Source organism: Hevea brasiliensis, chromosome 4 (assembly GCF_030052815.1).
Source record: "Hevea brasiliensis isolate MT/VB/25A 57/8 chromosome 4, ASM3005281v1, whole genome shotgun sequence".
Lineage (NCBI taxonomy): Eukaryota > Viridiplantae > Streptophyta > Magnoliopsida > Malpighiales > Euphorbiaceae > Hevea > Hevea brasiliensis.
The window spans coordinates 17953773-17973984 of NC_079496.1; the positions used below are offsets into that span (position 1 = coordinate 17953773).

Sequence of the window (20212 nt, forward strand, 5' to 3'; positions counted from 1 at the left end):
TTGAAACAGAAAAACATCGGTTTCAAAATGCTAAATTAGCATCAGTTTAGAAACCGATTAGAAACCGAAATCTAAAACTGACATATTTTTGTTTCTAATTTGAAGGCTCAAAATTAGTTCTATTGTATTAGGTCATATTAGAAACCAAATAACGTCGGTTTCTAATTCATTGAATTTAATTTAGAAACCGATTGAATTCGGTTTCCACAATGAATATATTTTCTATTTATATTTAGAAACTGATTTTTATCGGTTTCAAAATTAATATAATTTCTATTCTATTTATTAAATTTTAAAGTGAAAATAAAAACCGATTATTTTCGATTTCTAGTTTATTGTAGAAACCGATAACTTTCAGTTTCAAAATTTATTTATTGTATATTTTATTTAATAAATTTTAAAGTTAATTTAGAAACCGATTTGTTTCGGTTTCTATTTCTATTAGGTATATTTAGAAACCGATTTTGTTGGTTTCAAAATTAATATTATTTCTACTTTTTTATGAATTTTATCAATAAAATAGAAACCGATTTTTATCGGTTTCTAATTTTCTTTTTGAAATTTAGAAACCGATATTTTTCTGTTTCAAAATTTATCTAATTGTGTATTTTATTTAATATATTTAAAGTCAACTTAGAAACCGATTTTTATCGGTTTCTATTTCCAGTAATATTTAGAAACCGATTATTTTCGGTTTCAAACTAATCGATTAAATTTAAAGTCAAATTAGGAACCGATTCACATCGGTTTCTAATTCTTTTGGTTAATTTTAGAAACTGATTATTTTCGGTTTCAAAAATTAAAGTGTTATTTAATTTTATTTAGAAATCAATTATTTTCGATTTCAAATTTAATCAAATTAGAAACTGATTCATATCGGTTTCTAATTCTTCTATTTATATTTTGAAACCGATTAATTTTGGTTTCAAAATTAATCTATTATTTATTTTATTTATTAAAATTTTAAAAGGAATTAGAAACCGAGTTTTATCGGTTTCTAATTTATTTTGTTATAATTAGAAACCGATTTGTGCGGTTTCAAAAGTTTATGTATACTTATGTATATTTAGAAACCGAATATTTTCGGTTTCAAAAAACTCTTGGATTAGAAACCGATTTTAGTCAGTTTCTAATTGCCATTTATTTATTTAAGAAAAAAAAAACTCTCATCTAATATCACTCAGTTGCCGATGTTTGTTCTTCCAAATACCCAAATAGCTTTCTTTGCTCTCTAGAACAAATCTCCTCAATTCAGTGGATTGAAGCACGAGTGGGATCTGCTCTTAAGGTTTGCCATTTAATTTGATGGTCATTTTGTTTCTTTTAGTTGATATGTAATGTTATCTCATCATATATGAAGGAAACTAGGGCAAAAATCACAATTTTTTTAGTTGGAAACAGTCAGGTTTGTTTTTCTTGATTTGGTTTCGGGTGTTTCATCTTCCGATCCAGTTTTTGGTCTTTGATTAATCACAATTCAACAAGCTCTCGATCCCCTGCTTGCCTGACGCCTCTGAATTAGTTCTATTCTTCTGTTTGGACCCATTACTCTGTTTATTTAACAGAGAAGCAGTGTTATTTGATGCTTCGTTCTTCACTGCAACTCCTTTCTCTTGCTTCCTAGAATTTCCTTTCACAGAAGAGACAGAGTTCGGGGACGATTGTGGATTCTGATTTGCCGACACAGGTGAGACTGTAATCGTGGATGAATTTGCACTCTGATTTGCAGGCTGAGTACTTATTGGAGCTGAAATTGTGGTTTGATTTGGCTTCAATGCATGATCTTTATTAGAATTCTGCATATTTTGAGTGTGATTATTTGCAGTGTATGGCACCTCACTGACAATTGAACCATTACTGGACTGATTTGCTTCCAAAACCAGGGGTTTAACAGAATCAGCTTTATTTTGAGTGTGATTTTGTAAAGTGGGTAGGTCTCTCACCACAAGGAAAGACAAAAAAAATTTAAGTCAGACAACCACTTCTTCATATATATATATATACAAGCATCAAATAGAGAGCATTTACATCACAGCAAGATTGTAAGGCTGTTGTAATCATTCCAGTGTCACCAATACATTCAAATGAGTAATCTGCCCCTCCATTTGTAATACTCTTAACAACCTGAAAAATTCAAGATCACGGAAAACAAATTAAAATTTAGATAATGGGATGATAGTGAAACAGTGTATATACCTCCCTCTAGGCATAGACCCAAGTTCTAATCTTGTTCCAGGCCCCTCTTGGAGAGAGTAACCTATTTGCTATTGTTATTCTTCCTTTAAGCATTCTATTAGTAGGAAATTTAAATGAGTAAATTTATGTAGTTTTTCAGTGTAATTTAGCAATTTCCTATTTTATAATATGCTTTTCATTGTGTTGATTTATTTTAGCTGAGAGAGAACTTAGAATTCTACATGACATGAACGTTGCTTTTGATGTTCACGCTTTCCCATTGCGTATGTCAGAGGCAATATGTTGATCAATAGCTGCACTAGTATTTGCTTTCCCCTCCCAATGTCCACAATGCTCTAATTATGCTGTCTTTTAAATGTCCTTATATCAATCTAAAAGTATGTCTATAATGTAATAGCTCTACAATGTCCTAATTGCAAGTGTTTTGTTTAATGATACCTGTTGAATAGGTTCCTTAAAGTCATTTGGGTTAATAAAATGTGTTATTCCAAAAACCTTTGCTGCACCCACAACAGAACTGCCATTAGGATCCATAGACATTACTTTACCTTATTAACACAATTTAAAAATTTGATTAAAGTGAATGCCAATCAAACCTTTCTCATGCTTTTCAGGGTTAGTGTCAACACCAATTATTTGAGATGCCCCTCTGAGTTTAGCACCTTGTGCAACCTAATCTCAAAATATCAAACAAGTCAAAAATTATAATAATGCAGGTAAAATTTTGTAAAACTGATTCTATATGCTATACTTACAGAAAGGCCTACAGTTCCAAGACCAAAAATGACTACGGTTGATCCTTCAGCTATATCAGCAACATTCCAAGCTGCACCCAAACCTAAAATTGAACCTCAGTTGTTATTAATCTGAAAAAGCACTACATTCTCAGTTATAAATTGTCAAGTGAGAAGCATTTTATTATCTCCACTCTTGCTTACAAAGTAAAACAGTTATGAAGATGCAATTTTTAATAGTTCCAAGATAATATCTTCCCCTTGCTAACAAACAATTCCTGGCATTGTATTTGTTTGCATAGTTTGCAGCCGAATCAGTATCTTCACATGGAGGTAAATCTAAGTTTCCCACATGCGCTTCTCAATAGTAAATCAAACAAAACGCTTCATTTAAAATAGTTTGGTACTTTACCTCAGTCATTTGATTCATTTATGATGTTGAATTTGTTTACATATATATAAATTTATCATATATATAAATCTACTGACAATTTTTTATTATTTAATTTTAATTAAACTTTAAATTTATAAATTTAAAAACGACCTCAATGTTGATTATTAAGTGTAAGACTATTGATGGGTATTGATAACAACCATTTTCTTTGAACAGAGTCAAATGAAGCCATTTTCTTTGAAATAGGAGTCATTCAAAATTGGCATTTTCTTGCTGCTGTGAAGGGCTCGAGCTGCTGAGCATTTAAATCATTTAGGTAAATGCCAAACGAAAACAAATTGACAATTCCAATCAAAATAATTAATTAGCAAAGACCTACAAACACCAATGACCAATGGAATTGGGTTCATTATACCTAAAACTTTGTCAATTTTTGGAATCCATGCGTCTGGGAAGATATGCTAGCTTGCATGTTTTAGAAACAGCAGTTGGGAGCAGCTCTCAACCTACTTCCAGCACCAGTAGAAGACTTTTTCGCAATAATTGCTTGTGAATTTTGCAGGATAATATGGATATTGGTTAAATGCTGGTAAGGGATTATTTTGCTTATCCCATATATCATCTACTTAAACAAGATTTAATTTTAATTTAAATATAATGAATTTTTTTTGAAATATATATATATATATATATTATCGTGATATAAATCGAATTATTAATATTTATAACTCCATAATCTGCCGGTGCAGCTGTGGCAAGCACTATGTATATAAATTGCCATCTTACTTGCAGGGAGCTTTACGAAAAAGTGGAACTTTAATATATGCAAGTGATTGTTTTGAAAATCTCAGAAGGCTTATCTTTAAGCAAAAATATTAATTATTTCTTCTGTGTTTTCCTAAAACCTCAATTGCTATCCAGCCCATTACGTTTATTAATTATATATTCATAGTTGTTTATGCATAAATATTTCATAATTTCATCTGCAGGGATTTGTCATCTATACTTAGAACAGACGCCATCTACACAAAATATTTTATCTTATTAATCATATGTTTTCTATTGGAATTTGAGATTTATGAGAAATAATTATGTGGGAATATTATCTCTTATTGCATATTAAAATATTTAATTAGTATATGCAGATTTATATAGCTAACTCACATGGATGTATGATGATGCTCCAAGCTACAACATCAAACGTAATTTATTATGTCCTCTAAAAAAATATAAATCATTTTTCAATTTTTAGACATTTAATGATTGATTATTTGATTTAGAGAGTTTGATAAATATAGTTTTTAAATTAGTGCTTAAAATTATTAATTATATTGTTAAAAATAAAAAGTATTAATGTTTAATTTTTAATATTTATTTTGGCTCAATCCATCTTGATTTAACCGTGACTGTATTATTTTGAGACCCAAATTTGATAAATTCAATTTGAAATTGAATGTAAATTTGTAAATTTGATTCATTTATGGTGTGGTGCCCAGCTAAGTAAACAACAGAGGGTGAAAATTATTAGGTCCGGCCTCTCTCAGGGATCTTAGCTTACACGTGAGTCGTCCATGTGATTGTAAATTACACTATATTTATAATTACACTATATTTATTTATTTATTTACTTTGAGGTGTTAAATTTTATACAAGAATTTACTGACAGAATTTCTTTTTTTTTTTTTGGAACTACAGTCTGTCTCATTCTCTTTTGGTCACTATCTCTCGTTATTTTGTCCGTTGCTTTCAGTATCACACAGGTAAGTAATATTTTAATATGGCGTTTTAATTTGTAGATGCATGCATATCAATTTTTGAGGTGATAATTTTTTCTATTTGTAGAAATTTTGTAACATCTCTCATTGTTCTCTGGGTGCAAATTTTATGTTGTGCACTTGGAGAACTAATGGGAGATCCTGCTGGAATTTTTACAAATATATGACATGTCATTATCTGTCTGTTATTGGTAGAGATGATACAATTCTAATTGGGTTAGGGCCTTACCTTTCAACGCATGATTGGGGATATGATGTAATTCTGATATATGACATATCATTACTAATATTCACTTAATTATTACACAGCTATTAGCAAAATGGGATCAGATCGGAGATGGATGTATGCTAGGTTAAAAGATGGTCTATTGACCTCAGAATTCATAGAAGGTATTGAACAATTCATAACATTTGCTAAGCAACATCCAGAGTGGATGGATGGGGATAAACTGAAGTGTCCATGTAATCATCGAAAGTGTCAGAATCGTAATTATGCCGATGAGAATACAATTCGGTTACATTTGATGAAGCATGGATTTGTGCCATATTATTATAAATGGATTCTACATGGGGAACCCCGCACAAGTGATATTGATAGTCAAAACATAAATGTTATGATAGCGGAGTCTGTTCAAGAGGTTGATAATAGCACAAGCAATACCTATGAGCAAATGGTAATGGATGCAGCAGGTCCTGATTTCTTTCAGGATGTAATGGAGGAGCCTCCAAATCCATCAGCTCAAAAATTGTATGACATGTTACAAGCTGCTAATCAAGAGGTGTGGCCAGGTTGTGAAAGCCATTCGCAGCTCTCAGTTGTTGCAAGGATGTTGAACATCAAGGCAGAACATCATTTGTCAGAAAGGTGTTTTGATGACATTTGTCAACTTATGAAAGAGGTGTTACCGGATGAAAATTTAATGACTGAAAACTTTTACAAGACGGAAGAAGTTGGTTCAAGCATTGGGTCTACTGTTGAGAAGATTCATTGTTGTACTAATGGATGTATGTTATATTGGGCTGAAGATAGTGAGTTAACGAATTGCAAATTTTGTGACCATCCACGGTTCAAACGACATAGTCGAGGCTCTTCTAATTTTCAAACCAATGTGCCACATAAGAAAATGTACTACTTTCCTCTCACACAGAGATTGCAAAGATTATATGCTTCGAATGCAACAGCAAAAGAAATGAGATGGCATGCTGAGCATGACCATGAAGATGGGGTAATGTGTCATTGTTGGATGCAACTACATGGAAGCATTTTAATAAAACACATCCTTCATTTGTCTTGAGGTTAGGAATGTAAGGCTAGGACTGCACCTATGGGTTTCAACCATTCGGTCAGTCTGGACAACAATATTCATCTTGGCCAGTCATTGTCACTCCTTACAATTTGCCTCCTTGGTTATGTATGAAGGAAGAGTATATGTTCCTAACGGTAATAGTTCCTGGTCCGAGAAACCCAAAAGACAAATTGGATGTGTACTTACAGCCCCTTATTGCAGAGTTGAAACAGTTGTGGGAAGTTGGAGTTGAGACATATGATGCATCAAAGAAGAATAATTTTAATATGAGGGTTGCGTTATTATGGACAATAAGTGATTTCCCTGCATATTCAATGTTATCCGGTTGGAGCACAGCAGGTAAGACTGCTTGTCCATATTGTAGGGACGATTCAGATGCATTCACATTGACAAAGGGTGGTAAACAATCATGGTTTGACAATCACCGTAAATTCTTACCAGCTAACCATCCTTTCAGACGGAATAAAATTGCTTTTAGAAAGAACAAGATTACAAAAAGTGCTCCCCCCATTCTATCTGGTGAGGAAATTTTAGAACAAATAGAACATCTAGGATTAATGTGTGTCACAGATATGGGTGCAGATGAGAATAACAGTTGCAAAGCAAAAAACACGGGTTGGAAGAGACGGAGCATTTTTTGGGATTTGCCATATTGGAGTACTAACATGCTTCGCCACAACCTGGATGTCATGCATATAGAGAAAAATGTATTTGAAAATATTTTTAATACTGTGATGAATGTTGAAGGGAAGACGAAGGACAATGCAAAATCAAGGGAAGATTTGAAAGAGTTTTGTCACAGACCTGAGTTAGAGAGGGATATGGCAACAGGAAAGTATCCTAAAGCATGTTACACATTAGACAAACAATCAAAAGCAGTGTTGTGTGAATGGCTTAAAAATCTTAGATTCCCAGATGGTTATGTGTCAAACATGGGTAGGTGTATAGACATGCGAAAACTAAAGTTGTTTGGGATGAAAAGCCATGATTGTCATGTCTTTATGCAAAGATTACTCCCAATAGCATTTAGGGAATTGCTTCCAAAAAATGTGTGGCAAGCATTGACCGAATTGAGCAATTTCTTTAGAGAGTTAACTTCAACAACACTTAGAGAAGAAGCCATGTTACAGCTCAAATGAAGAGATTCCTATTATATTATGTAAACTAGAGCGTATATTCCCTCCAAGTTTCTTTGACTCCATGGAACACCTCCCAGTGCATTTGGCTTATGAAGCATGGATTGCTGGTCCTGTGCAATATCGGTGGATGTATCCATTTGAGAGGTAACTAGTTTAATGTATTGTTGTATACTATCATTACATGGAAAAATGAAAATTTGTTGTGACTAAATAGTAAATGGTACAGGTACCTTAGGAAGTTAAAAAATAATGTGAAAAATAAAGCCAAAGTGGAAGGTTCCATATGCAATGCATATTTAGTTGAAGAAGCATCGTCATTCTGCGCTCATTATTTTGAACCCCATGTCAACACAAGGCATCGAAAGGTTCCACGCAATGATGATACAATGAACATATGGATGAACATCTAGGAATCTATCAATTTTCACTCATTCCTAGAGGCCACTGGACAAGGAAAGGTTAGATATCTCACAGAACAAGAATTTCAAGCAGCACAAATGTACATCTTGTTGAATTGTATAGAAGTAAAACCGTACATTGAGTAAGTTTTTCTAATATTCAATTATTATAATTGTTGCAATGCCATTATTGATTCCAAACATGTAATTAACTATTTTCATTGTGTACAGCATTTTTGTTAATGAGTTACACATGGCCAATCCAAATATCAATGATAAACAAGTTGATGAGAAACTAGAGCATGAATTTGATAAGTGGTTCAATAAATATGTTCACAATCCCTCCAACAATATATCAAGCCAGTTTTTAAAGGATCTATCAAAGGGTCCATTAAGAAGTGTTATGTGCTACAGTAGTTATGTAGTTAATGGTTATAAATTTCACACTAAAGGTTATGGTTCGCATAGGGCAACGATGAACAGTGGGGTATGTATCAAGGGGACTAATTACAGTACTAATGAAAGTGACTACTATGGAAAATTAATTGAAGTGCTACGATTGGAGTACCCTGGATTACCAATCAAAAGAACTGTATTGTTTAAATGTGATTGGTTTGATCCAACACCAAATGTGGGAACAAAGATTCATCCAAAATATAAACTTGTGGATATTAATCATAAAAGATCCTTCAATAGGTATGAACCATTTATTCTTGCTATCCAAGCTGCTCAGGTGAATTATTCCATATATCCAAGCTTAAAACGTGACAAGGATGATTGGTGGGCTGTGTTCAAAATCAAAGCGAGATCTGTTATTGATCTTCCTGAGCAAGTGAATGTCACAACCCCCCCTGCACGGGAAGAACCATTTCAAGAAGATGAAATGGAAGTCCCTTTGATTCAAATTGACGATGATGATGATCAACAACAATACTTGAATGATCAAAACGGTGTACTAGTTGAAATTAATGAAGAGGATGTTGAAGATGAAGAAGAGCTTGAATTGGACTCAGAAAGTGATGAGGAATGCGATGATGTATATGATAGTGATACTAATTAGAATTAGGTATTTCTCTTAATGAATTTATATTTCTAAACTTGAAGTATAAACTCTAACTAATTTCATCTGTATTATGTATCATAAGTTGAATGAAGCTAACTAATTAATACAATTATTTATGCAGGATGCGAGGCAACGGTCGCAGGGGAGGTTTGTTGGGTCATTCACAGTCAAGGCGATTACTGCGCGTGATGAGCCCAATGATCAACTAGACCAATCTACAGTGGTCACCTCAGGTTCCTTCACGATCCACTGGGAGGTCGGCACCAGATCCAGAGGGGTCTACTGCTTCAACACAGCATCGAGCTACACCTCCACCGCCACCACCTATTACCCCATCTTCTGAGCCTGCAATTGGATCAACCTCTGGTCATGAAGGTCATTCAGTTGGGGCAGCACCAATATCATCGATGGATGGCCTATCACTCACTACATTTGGAAGAAAGAAAAGAATAAAGCTCATTAATGGCACGTAAGTATTTAAAATTAATTAACTTTATCTATGATTTGGTATTACATATCATTGGGAATTGAAGTACTGTGTTTCTACATTTACATAAAATCAATATATTTGTCTTGTCTTTCTTTTGTACAGGTTACATCCATCTGAGGAATGTGCTAAGAAGATGAAGAATATCTTCAAGGAGAGGATGGACCCAGAGGGGCACTGTTGGAAAACTATCACGCCTGAAACAAAAGAGTTTTACTGGGATGAATTTCAAGTAATAAAATAAATATTTAAATATTAGCTATCAGATAACTAATTTGCATAGTTTATGAAACCTCAAAAAAGAATGTTATGAACAAATATCATTTAAGTGATGAGAATTTGTGAATTAATGTAAAAGAACACAATTGAAGTATATTAATGCTTAAATGATCTATATGTACAGCTTGTGTGATATTGAAAATATATATTGTTGTGAGTTGTTGTAGTTGGGGTGGATGTTATTTATTGTTGAGAATATATGAAGTGTTTTTAACAGGTGCAATTAATACCTAATAACTAGGTTGGATTGTCCAAAATTAAGGGGAAATGCTGTCAATTTTTTTCTAAAATATTATCATACTAATACAACTGTCTTAATTTTTATTTATTTTATACCAGAAATACTTTGATTGGCAAGAGGTGACTCCACTAGTAAAGGAAGCTTGGAGGCGTAAGGATTCAGAGCGCTATAAGGGCCTAATGTGCAATGTCAGGAAAGGAAAATCCAAGGTCATCGTGCCTAATAGTACAATGCAAAAATGGAAGGAGGCATGGAGTAGCCCAGAGTTTAAAGCCAAGAGCCATCAATTCACTGCTAACCGTTGTAGTGAGATAGGGGAGTTAAAGGTGCATCTCTAGACACATAGGGGGTTCAGTTTCACATGCTACTCACGCAGATAGAATGGTAATGATTTCATATTTACTATAGGATGGTAATGATTTCATATTTACTAGTTTTGTTATTGTCTGTCTACATATTAGTAGCAAATAATCGAACATTATTATAAACATCACTAAAATCATTATATCATTTCAGAAGCCCACTTGGCCAAGACCTTTTCCTTATGAACTTTTCCATAAGACCCACACTAGGAAAGGCACCTCCGATATGGTTGATTCATGAGCGCAATCAATTAAGGTAAGTGAACAAGTATTTTATGTCTTTCAATTATATGAAAAAAATGAATAAGTGAGTTTGTTTATTCAATTGCCAAGAAAAATAAATTTAAAATATGTGTATTGACTTATGCATGATGCATTTTTGGCGCTTAAGGAGCAGTCGTCTCAACCACAAGAGGGGTGCAGTGACCCTCCTATTGTAGATGAGGTCGCACTATATTATCAAGTTGTGGGGAGAAGAAGAACAGGGTTTATGGCATTGGATCTCAAGCATCAATTTTTTACCCTAGCTCATCACATGGATCATCTTCTACTGCATCCTATTGTGCTCAGTCAGAGGCAATGGAGGAAGAGATTCAACAATTGCATCAGACTATTGCAACGCTCAAGGATAGTTTGGTTGCAATGGAGGAGAGAGATCGACAACGCGAGTTGATGCTAGAGGAGAGATATAGACAACGTGAGCAGACACTGGAGGAGCGCATGCAACAAATGATGCAAAACATGATGGCACAAATGATGCAGGGTACGCAGTTTACAGCCCCAACTCCACATGCGACTCATCAAGATGATGGTAGAGAGGCTGATAGTGTTGATGAGTGATTATCTTGTTGATGACAAGTAGCTTGTTTTTTTGTTATTATGATATTTTATTTTTCCATACAGTATATTATTGTCATAACCCTTCACTGTCATATTTATATATAATATTGACTGATATTTGATATTTGATAGCCTGATATTATAAATATTATGATATTGAGCATTTAAAATTAATATTATATTATATGCTTCAATACAGGAAATAATATATTAAATAAAAAAATAAAAATTTTCTACTAGTAATTTGAAACGGATTAAAAACGAATTTTTTCGTTTCTAATCCAATAACACAAGGATCGGTTTCAGAATTTAGAAACCGATTTGAAACGGAATTTCTGTTTCAAAAAAATTGAAACCGAAATATCAGTTTTTAAATTAAAACGGAATTTGAAACCGAATATATATGGTTTCTAAATTTGAAACGGAATAGTGGTTTGAAAATAGATTCAGAATTTGAAACGGACGCCATTTTCCGTTTCAAATTTATTTAGAAACTTGCGGATTTAAAACTGAATATTTTGGTTTCAAATCGGTTTCTAAATGTATTTAGAAACCGATTTTCACTGATTTGAAACCGAATATTCGGTTTCAAATCTCCTTTTTTCTTATAGTGTTTATCCATTTGTGGCTGGCACTCTGTCGGATTTTCTATAAAATTTGCGAAATCTCAAATAAATTATAATTTCAATAAATGACTTAAATGAATGATATTTCACTTCATAACTATGAAAGAAATAAATTAGGAAGAATAAAAATAGTTGAATTAAAATAAGGTGTTCCGGTACACTGTGTGACATATCTTACTCGGCTATACAGTAGACGGGTAAGGGGTGTCACAGGGTTATTGGTTTATTAAAGTTCCTAATGGGTTTCGGATAATTCAAACATCATACGAGAATAGGATTTGTTTTGTCTTAAAATACTCTTTAGTTTACTTGAAAAAGAAATTAAAGGATTTTAGAATTAATTACCGTCAAATCTTATATTTTCTTTAAAAATCGGTTTTGCCTATCCAAATTTCAGTAAATGTACTTCATGAATCTCAACTCTGGAATCACCTTTACCATCAATTAATTCTAGATTTGCATTCTCATTGTTAATTTAGTGAAATTACATCTTAATTAGGAGTTTATTTAATTACCTGTTCATTTCATATTTCTTTATATTTCTATATAGTTGATTTATTTACTTCCTTTAATTTTGATACACTTAATTGTTAGCCTTAATAATCGCAACTTTTATAGTTTGGTATTCAAACACAAAATCCATGTGAGACGATATTTTTTCTTTCCTACTTAAACGAACAGTATACTTGTGAAAAGTACCAAACAAGTTTTTGGTGTCGTTGTCGGGGATTTGATTTTGTTTGATATTAGATGATTGATTGTTTGGTTAATTTTGGCATTTTATTTTTTATTTTTAATTTTTTTTTACCATTTTACTTTGAGATTTTATTTGTTTTGTTTTTTTAGGCATCTTTCTTTTATATGAGAAAAGTAAGAAGCGAGGAGATTGACTTAATTTTTGATCCTGGAATTAAGAAAATAGCTAAGGCTTTAAGAGCAGAGGCTAAAAGAAGAAAAGCTAAAATTAGAGCTCAACAAGAGCAAGAAGGAGAACAAGAGCAAGAAGGAGAACAAGAGCAACAACAAGAGCAAAAATAAGAAAAAGCAATGGTTAACAACAACAACAATGCTAACAGATCAATAAAAGATCATGCTTATCCCAACATTGATGATTTTAGACCAAGTATTATAAGACCTAGAGTGGAAGCAAACAATTTTGAATTGAAGCCTTCTCTTTGTTAAATGGTTCAACAAACATAGTTTGGGGGAGGTTCTACTGAGAGTCCATATGTGTACCTTGCACATTTTCTTGAAATTAGTGACATGCTGAAGATTAATGGGGTGTTAGAATATGCTATTTGCCTCCAATTATTTCCTTTTTCTTTGGAAAATCGTGCTAAAGAGCGGTTGCATTCATTATCTCCTTGTTCTATTACTACTTAGGATGAGTTATCACAAGCCTTTTTGGCTCAATACCTTCCTCCAAGTAAGACTGCAAAATTGAGGAATGAATTGACTTCTTTTAAACCCAAGGATGATGAAACTCTTTATGAAGCATTGGAGAGATACAAGGATATTCAAAAGAGATGTCCACATCATGGGATTCTTAAATGGATGCTAGTTCAACATTTCTACAATGGTGTTTCTCTAGCTATCAGAAGCACAATTGATGCATCCTTTGGAGGTGATCTTATAGAAAAATCTGAAGATGAAGCTTATTCATCACTAGATAAGATTGCCCATAACAATTATTAATGTAGTTGTGAAAGAAATGAAGTAAGGAAGTCACCTGCCAGTATGTTTGAGTTAGATGCAATGAGGATGTTTAATGTTAAATTTGATGCTTTAAAAGAAAGATGAATAAGTTGAGCATGAAAGTTGATGCGTCAATTGGTGGATCTAGTCATACAGAAGATATTGGTATAGGGAATGTAAATTGTATTGGTGATTTCCTTCTTATGGGCAATAGTTTGGAAGTGAGCAAGATGATTATGTGGGTGATTAGAACCAGAGACCAATTGGCAATCCATTTTCTGCTACTTATGATCCTAAAACGAGGAATAATCCTAATTTCTCTTGAGGTGGACAAGGTCAATAACAAAATTATCAATAACCTCCTAATTTTCAATAGCAGCAGAATTTTTAGCAAAATAAAGCACCACCTGGATTTCCACCACCAAGGAATCAAAATATACTTGTTCAGAATATACCTGTTTCACAACCATCAGTCCAATCTTCAGACTGAATTTAAGTTCTAAAGTCTATGATGGAGAATTTCCTATCTACTCAACAAAAGCAAGGTGAAATTATTCAACAATTAACTTCAAAAATGGATTAACTCACCACTCATAATAGCTGGAGAATCAGATAGCCCAACAGGCTAGTTCTTCTAGTAAAGCACAAGATAAACATCCAAGCTAGCCAGAGAACTCTAGGGAACGATGTAATGCAATCATTCTAAGGAGTGGAGAAGTTGTGGGGGAAGAAAAGAAGGATGAAATGAAACTAGACGATAAGAATGAAGAGGGCAAGGGTTAATCTATTTCAACCAAAGCAGAAGTTGGTAAGGAAGTAAGTGAGGAGAAAGAAGTAGAGAAAGAAGTGAAGGAGAAGTGTGTGCCTCCACCACCATACATGCCACCATTGCCATATTCTCAAAGATTTGAAAAGGCAAAGTTAGACAAGCAGTTTGAGAAATTTTTGAAAGTTTTGAAGAAATAACACATCAATATTCCATTCACTTATGCAATTTTTTAAAAGCCATCATCTGCCAAGGTTTTAAAGGAGATCTTGTTGAATAAGAAAAGATAGGAGGATTATGAAATTGTTGCACTTACTAAGGAGTGCAATGCTATATTGCAAAACAAGCTTCCCCCTAAGTTTAAAGATCTTGGAAATTTCTCTATTCCATGTCATATTGGAGAGACAAGTATTGAAAAGGCATTGTGTGATCTTGGAGATAGTGTGAGTTTGATGCCATTATCCATATGTGAAAAGTTAAAGGTAGAAGATTTGAAGCCCACCACCATTTCTTTGTAGTTGGCTGATAGATCAATCAAATATCCAGTGAGAATTTTAGACAATGTGCCATTGAAAGTTGGGAAAGTTTTTATTCCTATGGATTTTGTGGTTCTAGAGATAGAAGAGAATGTAAGAACACCTATCATACTTGGAAGACTATTCTTAGCTACAGCAGGAACTAACATAGATGTGAAGAAAGGGAAATTGAAGTTGAAGGTGGGAGAAGAGGAAATTGAGTTCAATTTATTCCAAGATTCCAAGGAACCAGCTATGGTAAGATTCCAAGGAACCAGCTATGGTAAATTCTAACTATAGGGTGAATGTTATAGAAAATGATACTAAAATTGAAGATATTAAGTTGGAGGGAAGTCAAATTATTCTTCATTCTTAATGTAATCGGCATAAAGTGTGAAAGAAAAAGTCTCATTTACCATCTCCTTTTAATAATAATGAAGCTCTAAGAGTAAAACTCAATGCTCCATCTAAATAACTCAAAGTAAAAGGTTCGTCTCAAGTTTGTAAGAGTAATCTACAAGGTGTGGTTTGGATTATAAACAAAGCAATATGTGCTTTCATAGTCAATGAAAAAAAGTTAAACTACAAATTTATTGTAGCACCTGTTGAGAAGGGAGGCAACACTTTTTAATTCAAACTACCATGAGCCATGAAATAGGATTAAGAAAATGACCTTAAATTAGCACTCTTTAAGAGGCACTCCTAAGATTTTCCTTTTTAGTAGTTTTTTCAGATTAATTTTATTTTCTTTTATTTTTATACCCCCTTGTGACTCAAATTTGATATAAAATTCCTTTTTGCAGGTTAATTGTGAATTTTTGGGCAAAGGTGTATATTGAATAGAACAAATGCAATCTAAAGAAGTTTCTAACCGTTTCTCTATCTGCTATGTTTTTTATTTTTAATATACAGTGTTGATCTTTTCAAAGTTGTTATAGTGAGTCAAAATCTGCATTAATTAGTGTCTTCAATTTTGTTGTAGCAATAGAGCATGGTTTAAGGGCAATTTTGGGGCATCTTTGCTGTTAAATTGCAAATTATTGTGAGGAATTTTGAACCTTTCACTGTGAATAGTAAATGGTTGCTATTGTTATCCATTTTCTAGTTATTTATATGTTTCATGATCATTTTGGTATGCTTGAGATGAAATTTTGTACTTGGAATGAGTTTAAACTGAAATGGGAATTCTGCATATTTTGGTTTAGGTGAACAGTATCAAATCTACTGCTGAATTTAATTTGTGGCTATTTTTCATGCTATGTGATCTAATTTAGTGTGTTGAAGATGAATTCTAACCATTTGAATGATTTTAGACTAAGAGTGAATTTTCTGCACAATTTCTTCATGCGAACAGTAATTTTTTATTTAAATTTCTACATAATTTTTGAAATGGATAATTAAAATGCAAATAGTATTTGGCTTAGTTAGCTATGAGCTACATATTTTGTTGATTCTTCTGTATGGACTGAAAATTGAGTTTTTCTATATATTTGGGATGTGAATAGTGTTGCTGAACTTTATTTGCTACAGAATTTTTGAAGAGGGAATTGAAATGTGAAATTGCATAATCTGTGATTCTGTTGAAATTCAGTGTTTTGATGCTTTTAGCGCTTTCATTTGGAGTCTTTTGGATGTGTTTTAGTTTATCTTTATTGTAGTTGAAATGTGGTTTGTGTTGATATTGAAGGAAATTGTGAAAATATAGGTTTAGAAAAAGTTGGGTTGTAAGTCTTTTGTATTACTATGAACAATACCAACATGTTGCATTTTTCTGCTACAAAATGACATTTTTTGTTGTTTTATTTTTTCAAAGTGTAATTTCAACCAACAATTTTCAGCTAAAATGACATGCCTCATGTCACTTTGCCAGTTTTGCTCTTAAGAACTAAAATACCTCATGTTGGTCTGTAATTCATAAAGGTTTTTATTTATTTGAACTGCATTACACAATTTTGGACAGTGACTTTTAGATAGTTTGACATGTCCTACATTTCTTTTCAAGTTTGTTTCATTGTATGCTTCTTATCATCTCACATGAGGCATATCAGTTTACCTGAGAAGTCACATGCCCGGTGTTACACCTGCAAACTACCCACTTTTCTTAAAACCCTAAATCTACATTTTTTTTCACATCATTTCTTTATTTCCTTTGATTATGGCACTATCAATTTCCATTTTCTTTCAACTTCCCACTACCCAAACACTTATCTCTCCACTTTCTCACTTGAATGCTGAAATTTATTTGCTTACATGCTTGCATTGTTTTGGCTGTTGAAGTTTAATGCAGTTTATAGTTCTTTTTTATTGGCTTTTATCCTTTTGAGTAACTTGTCTAGTTTTGCAACTTCTATTTTGCAATTAGGCATGGCAATTTTCAAGTATATTCTTGCCACATGAGGCACGTTCCTTTTTAATATGCCCCATATCATTTCACTTATACTTCAATATGCTCCATGTCACTTTACATGTAAATAAATATCGGGCATGTTTAGTTACTTTTGGAAATCTTTTTAAATACTTTCATTTACACTTCACTGCTTATATCATTTTGAGCTATAATTTGTTCAATTATTGCGCTTTCAATATCTTTCAATTGTACATATTTAAGCACATTGTTTCATCATTTACTTTTGCCATTTCATTTAAGCCAATGAGAACATTGTCTAATTTGAGATTGGGGAGGGCAAAATTTTTTAAACTTTTCAAACCTTTTTGAGCATTTGCATCATTTCATTTGCATTATTTCATTACATTTCAATTCACTTATATTTAGTTACCTCACACACTTATACCTTCTTACACTTATACTTTGTATATACACACATACACTTGCATATAGATACCATATGGATTACATATAGCTTTTATTTAATTTTTGCATTCATTTTAGGATCATGCATACCATGAAAGTAAATTTTACTCAATTCTTAGAAGAATGAGATTTGCTTTGAAAAGCAATTGAGCTTACCTTTAGATAAGTTTGAAGGATTGAAAATTTCGGATAGGTTCAAGGTTGTGAAATTCTTGCCTAGATTTATATCTTCTTAGCCAAAGGCCACCCAATCAATTGCATTGAGTTTGAGTACTTTCAGAAAACTCTAGGGTAAGAAGTAGCTATTGTTGTTTCACCAATCCTATAAAAAGCCTTCTAAGCCTTTCAAGGTGAAATCCTAGAATCACTTGAGAAAGAAATGATCTAGGCATTTTTTTAGATTTTAAAATCACATTTTAGCCTTAGCCAACCTTTACTCAACAATATCCCTTTGGAATCAATTTGAGCCTACATTTATACGCTTTAATTCTTTAGTACTCATAATTTTACCTAGCCATAAACCTAAACACTTACCTATCTTTCATGAGAATGATTGTTTAAGTAATGGATAAGCTATATAAAAAAGAAAGGAAAAAAAAAGATAAAAGAAAAAAATTAAAAAGCAAAAAAAAAAAAGAAATAATTGAATGAGAGAAGTAACTAAAGTAAAAAATGCTAGCAATTGAGTGATAATATAAAAAGTGATTCGCCACCCAAGTATATAAAGAAATGAGTTTAGAGGTGAATTAAAAAGGGATAGGTGAAATTCAAAGTTAATGTTATTTATGTAGTCCCTAAAAGAGTTTCAAATTTGTGTGCTAGCAATTGCTAAATTATTGTAAAGTTCTTCCCCCCATTTGATTTAAAATATATATGTGTGTGTGTGTGTGTGTGCATCTTGATCTTTTAATTATTTGATTATTCTTATGCTTTATTTCTCTTATATCTTTTCTTTATTAGCCAAATCACTATCTTTTAGCCCCATTACAACTCTTAAAAGTCTTTTTTATCTTTTACTTGTGTGTGCTACATTAGTGGAGATTGGAATAGTTAGTTTGTCTATGAGATTGGGAATTCGTTCATCATTCATCTATTTCCATTATTATTAGAGACACTTTAGTTTATGGATTATTCTAGAGTCAATTTAAGCATGAATTCTCTTTATAATTGATTAGTTTGGGTTTAATGAGATGATAATTGACCCAAGGCTAAGCGATGATAGCTTATATGAGAATTGAATTCCTTGTACCTTGAAAGTGGGCATATGATTTGTTGATGGTTAGAAGTAAGCTTGAGAGTTTGGATAATTAATTTTTATAATTCTTAGAAAAGGGTACCCCAATTACATATTTTGTTTTTATTTTGCTTGAGGACAAGCAATGAATTGAGTTTAGGGGAATTTGATGTGCATATTTTATATAGGCATTTTAGGATCATTTTGCATTCATTTTGCCCTTTAAATTTAGTATTTTATAGCATTTGAGTATTTAATTTAATTAAATTTCTAATTTTAATATTTTATATTTGGTTTTTGGAATTGTCATGTTTTTAACAGGTTTCATGGTGATTTGAAGATAAAAAGGTGCAATTGAAAATTATTTGATGTTATTTGAAGACTTAGAGTGGTGAAAAAAAATTGAAGAAAAATTGTTTGGAGTTGGGCCAAAATTTTCCTGAGAAGTCCCATGGGGGCATGTTACTTCTCCAGTTCAGCAAAGACAAAAATTTAAGCAAACAACAATTTTCCTGAGAAGTCCCAATTGCATGTCACTTCACTCAGCACCAGAAGCAAAAATGTTAACTTGGACAGTAATTTTCTTAAGAAGTCCCATGCCCCGTGTGACTTCTCAAGTTGTACAAGTTTTCTTTATCTCTCAACCAACACGGGGCATATTGAACACCAATGCTGAAATTCATACTTAGCACGTGTTTAAGCTATCTTCGACCACTTTTTACACCTCACCACCTGTTTTACACTTTTTGTCTTTTCTCACCATTAGATTTTTAGGGCAAAATTCTAACACCTATAAATTCATCATTTTCTCTTCTTTTCCATAAGAAGAAGGAGAGAGAAGAATCAAAGTAAAAGAGGAGGAGGAGACACCATTTTTGGAGCAGACCCACCTCTACAAAGTGACATTTTCTAGCTCTATTTTCAAATATTTGGATTCTCTCCATCTTGGTTTCTTTATTTTCGGTCTTATTTTCATGTTTATTTTCTTTATTTCATATTTCCGTCTTGTAAAGACATCTATGAGTTAGTAGATTTTCTGGATTTCAGAATTAGGTGTAATGATTTAAGTTTTTATTTGTGGATTTGGACTGATTTTATCCAGATTTTAATATATATAAGTTTCGATTCATGTCTTGTAAGCTTTCTTTATATACCCATTGTTAGGCCTCTTTGGATTTTGTTATTATTCTTTGATTGAAGAACCGAGAGGTGAAAATCATTGATAGATAATCAAGATATTGAATTTAATTACCTAGAGTTAGAGATAATCTAGGGATTAAGGGGGTTATTGGTGGATTAGTTCCTAATGGGTTTTGGGTAGTTCAAACATCGTAGAAGAATAGGATTAG

General features: G+C 32.5%; 1 protein-coding gene, 1 long non-coding RNA gene and 1 other non-coding gene across 3 annotated transcripts; 1 reads left to right on the forward strand and 2 right to left on the reverse strand.

Annotated features, from left to right (window-relative positions):
* Nucleotides 1-2027: 2027 nt before the first annotated feature.
* On the reverse strand, nt 2028-3335 carry LOC131179544 (uncharacterized). The gene is made up of 4 exons (XR_009148438.1): nt 2952-3335; nt 2793-2868; nt 2635-2696; nt 2028-2124 (listed from the first exon to the last, which is right to left on the reverse strand). It is a non-coding gene; the product is annotated as an uncharacterized LOC131179544 (long non-coding RNA).
* Nucleotides 3336-5419: 2084 nt separating this feature from the next.
* Nucleotides 5420-7545, forward strand: LOC131179415 (uncharacterized). Its single transcript, XM_058146259.1, has 2 exons — nt 5420-6325; nt 6520-7545. Exons 1-2 carry the CDS (start codon nt 5420-5422, stop codon nt 7543-7545), a joined length of 1932 nt encoding a protein of 643 aa, XP_058002242.1.
* Nucleotides 7546-13278: 5733 nt separating this feature from the next.
* LOC131179811 (small nucleolar RNA R71) lies at nt 13279-13385 on the reverse strand. Its single transcript, XR_009148697.1, has one exon. It is a non-coding gene; the product is annotated as a small nucleolar RNA R71 (small nucleolar RNA).
* Nucleotides 13386-20212: the final 6827 nt, after the last annotated feature.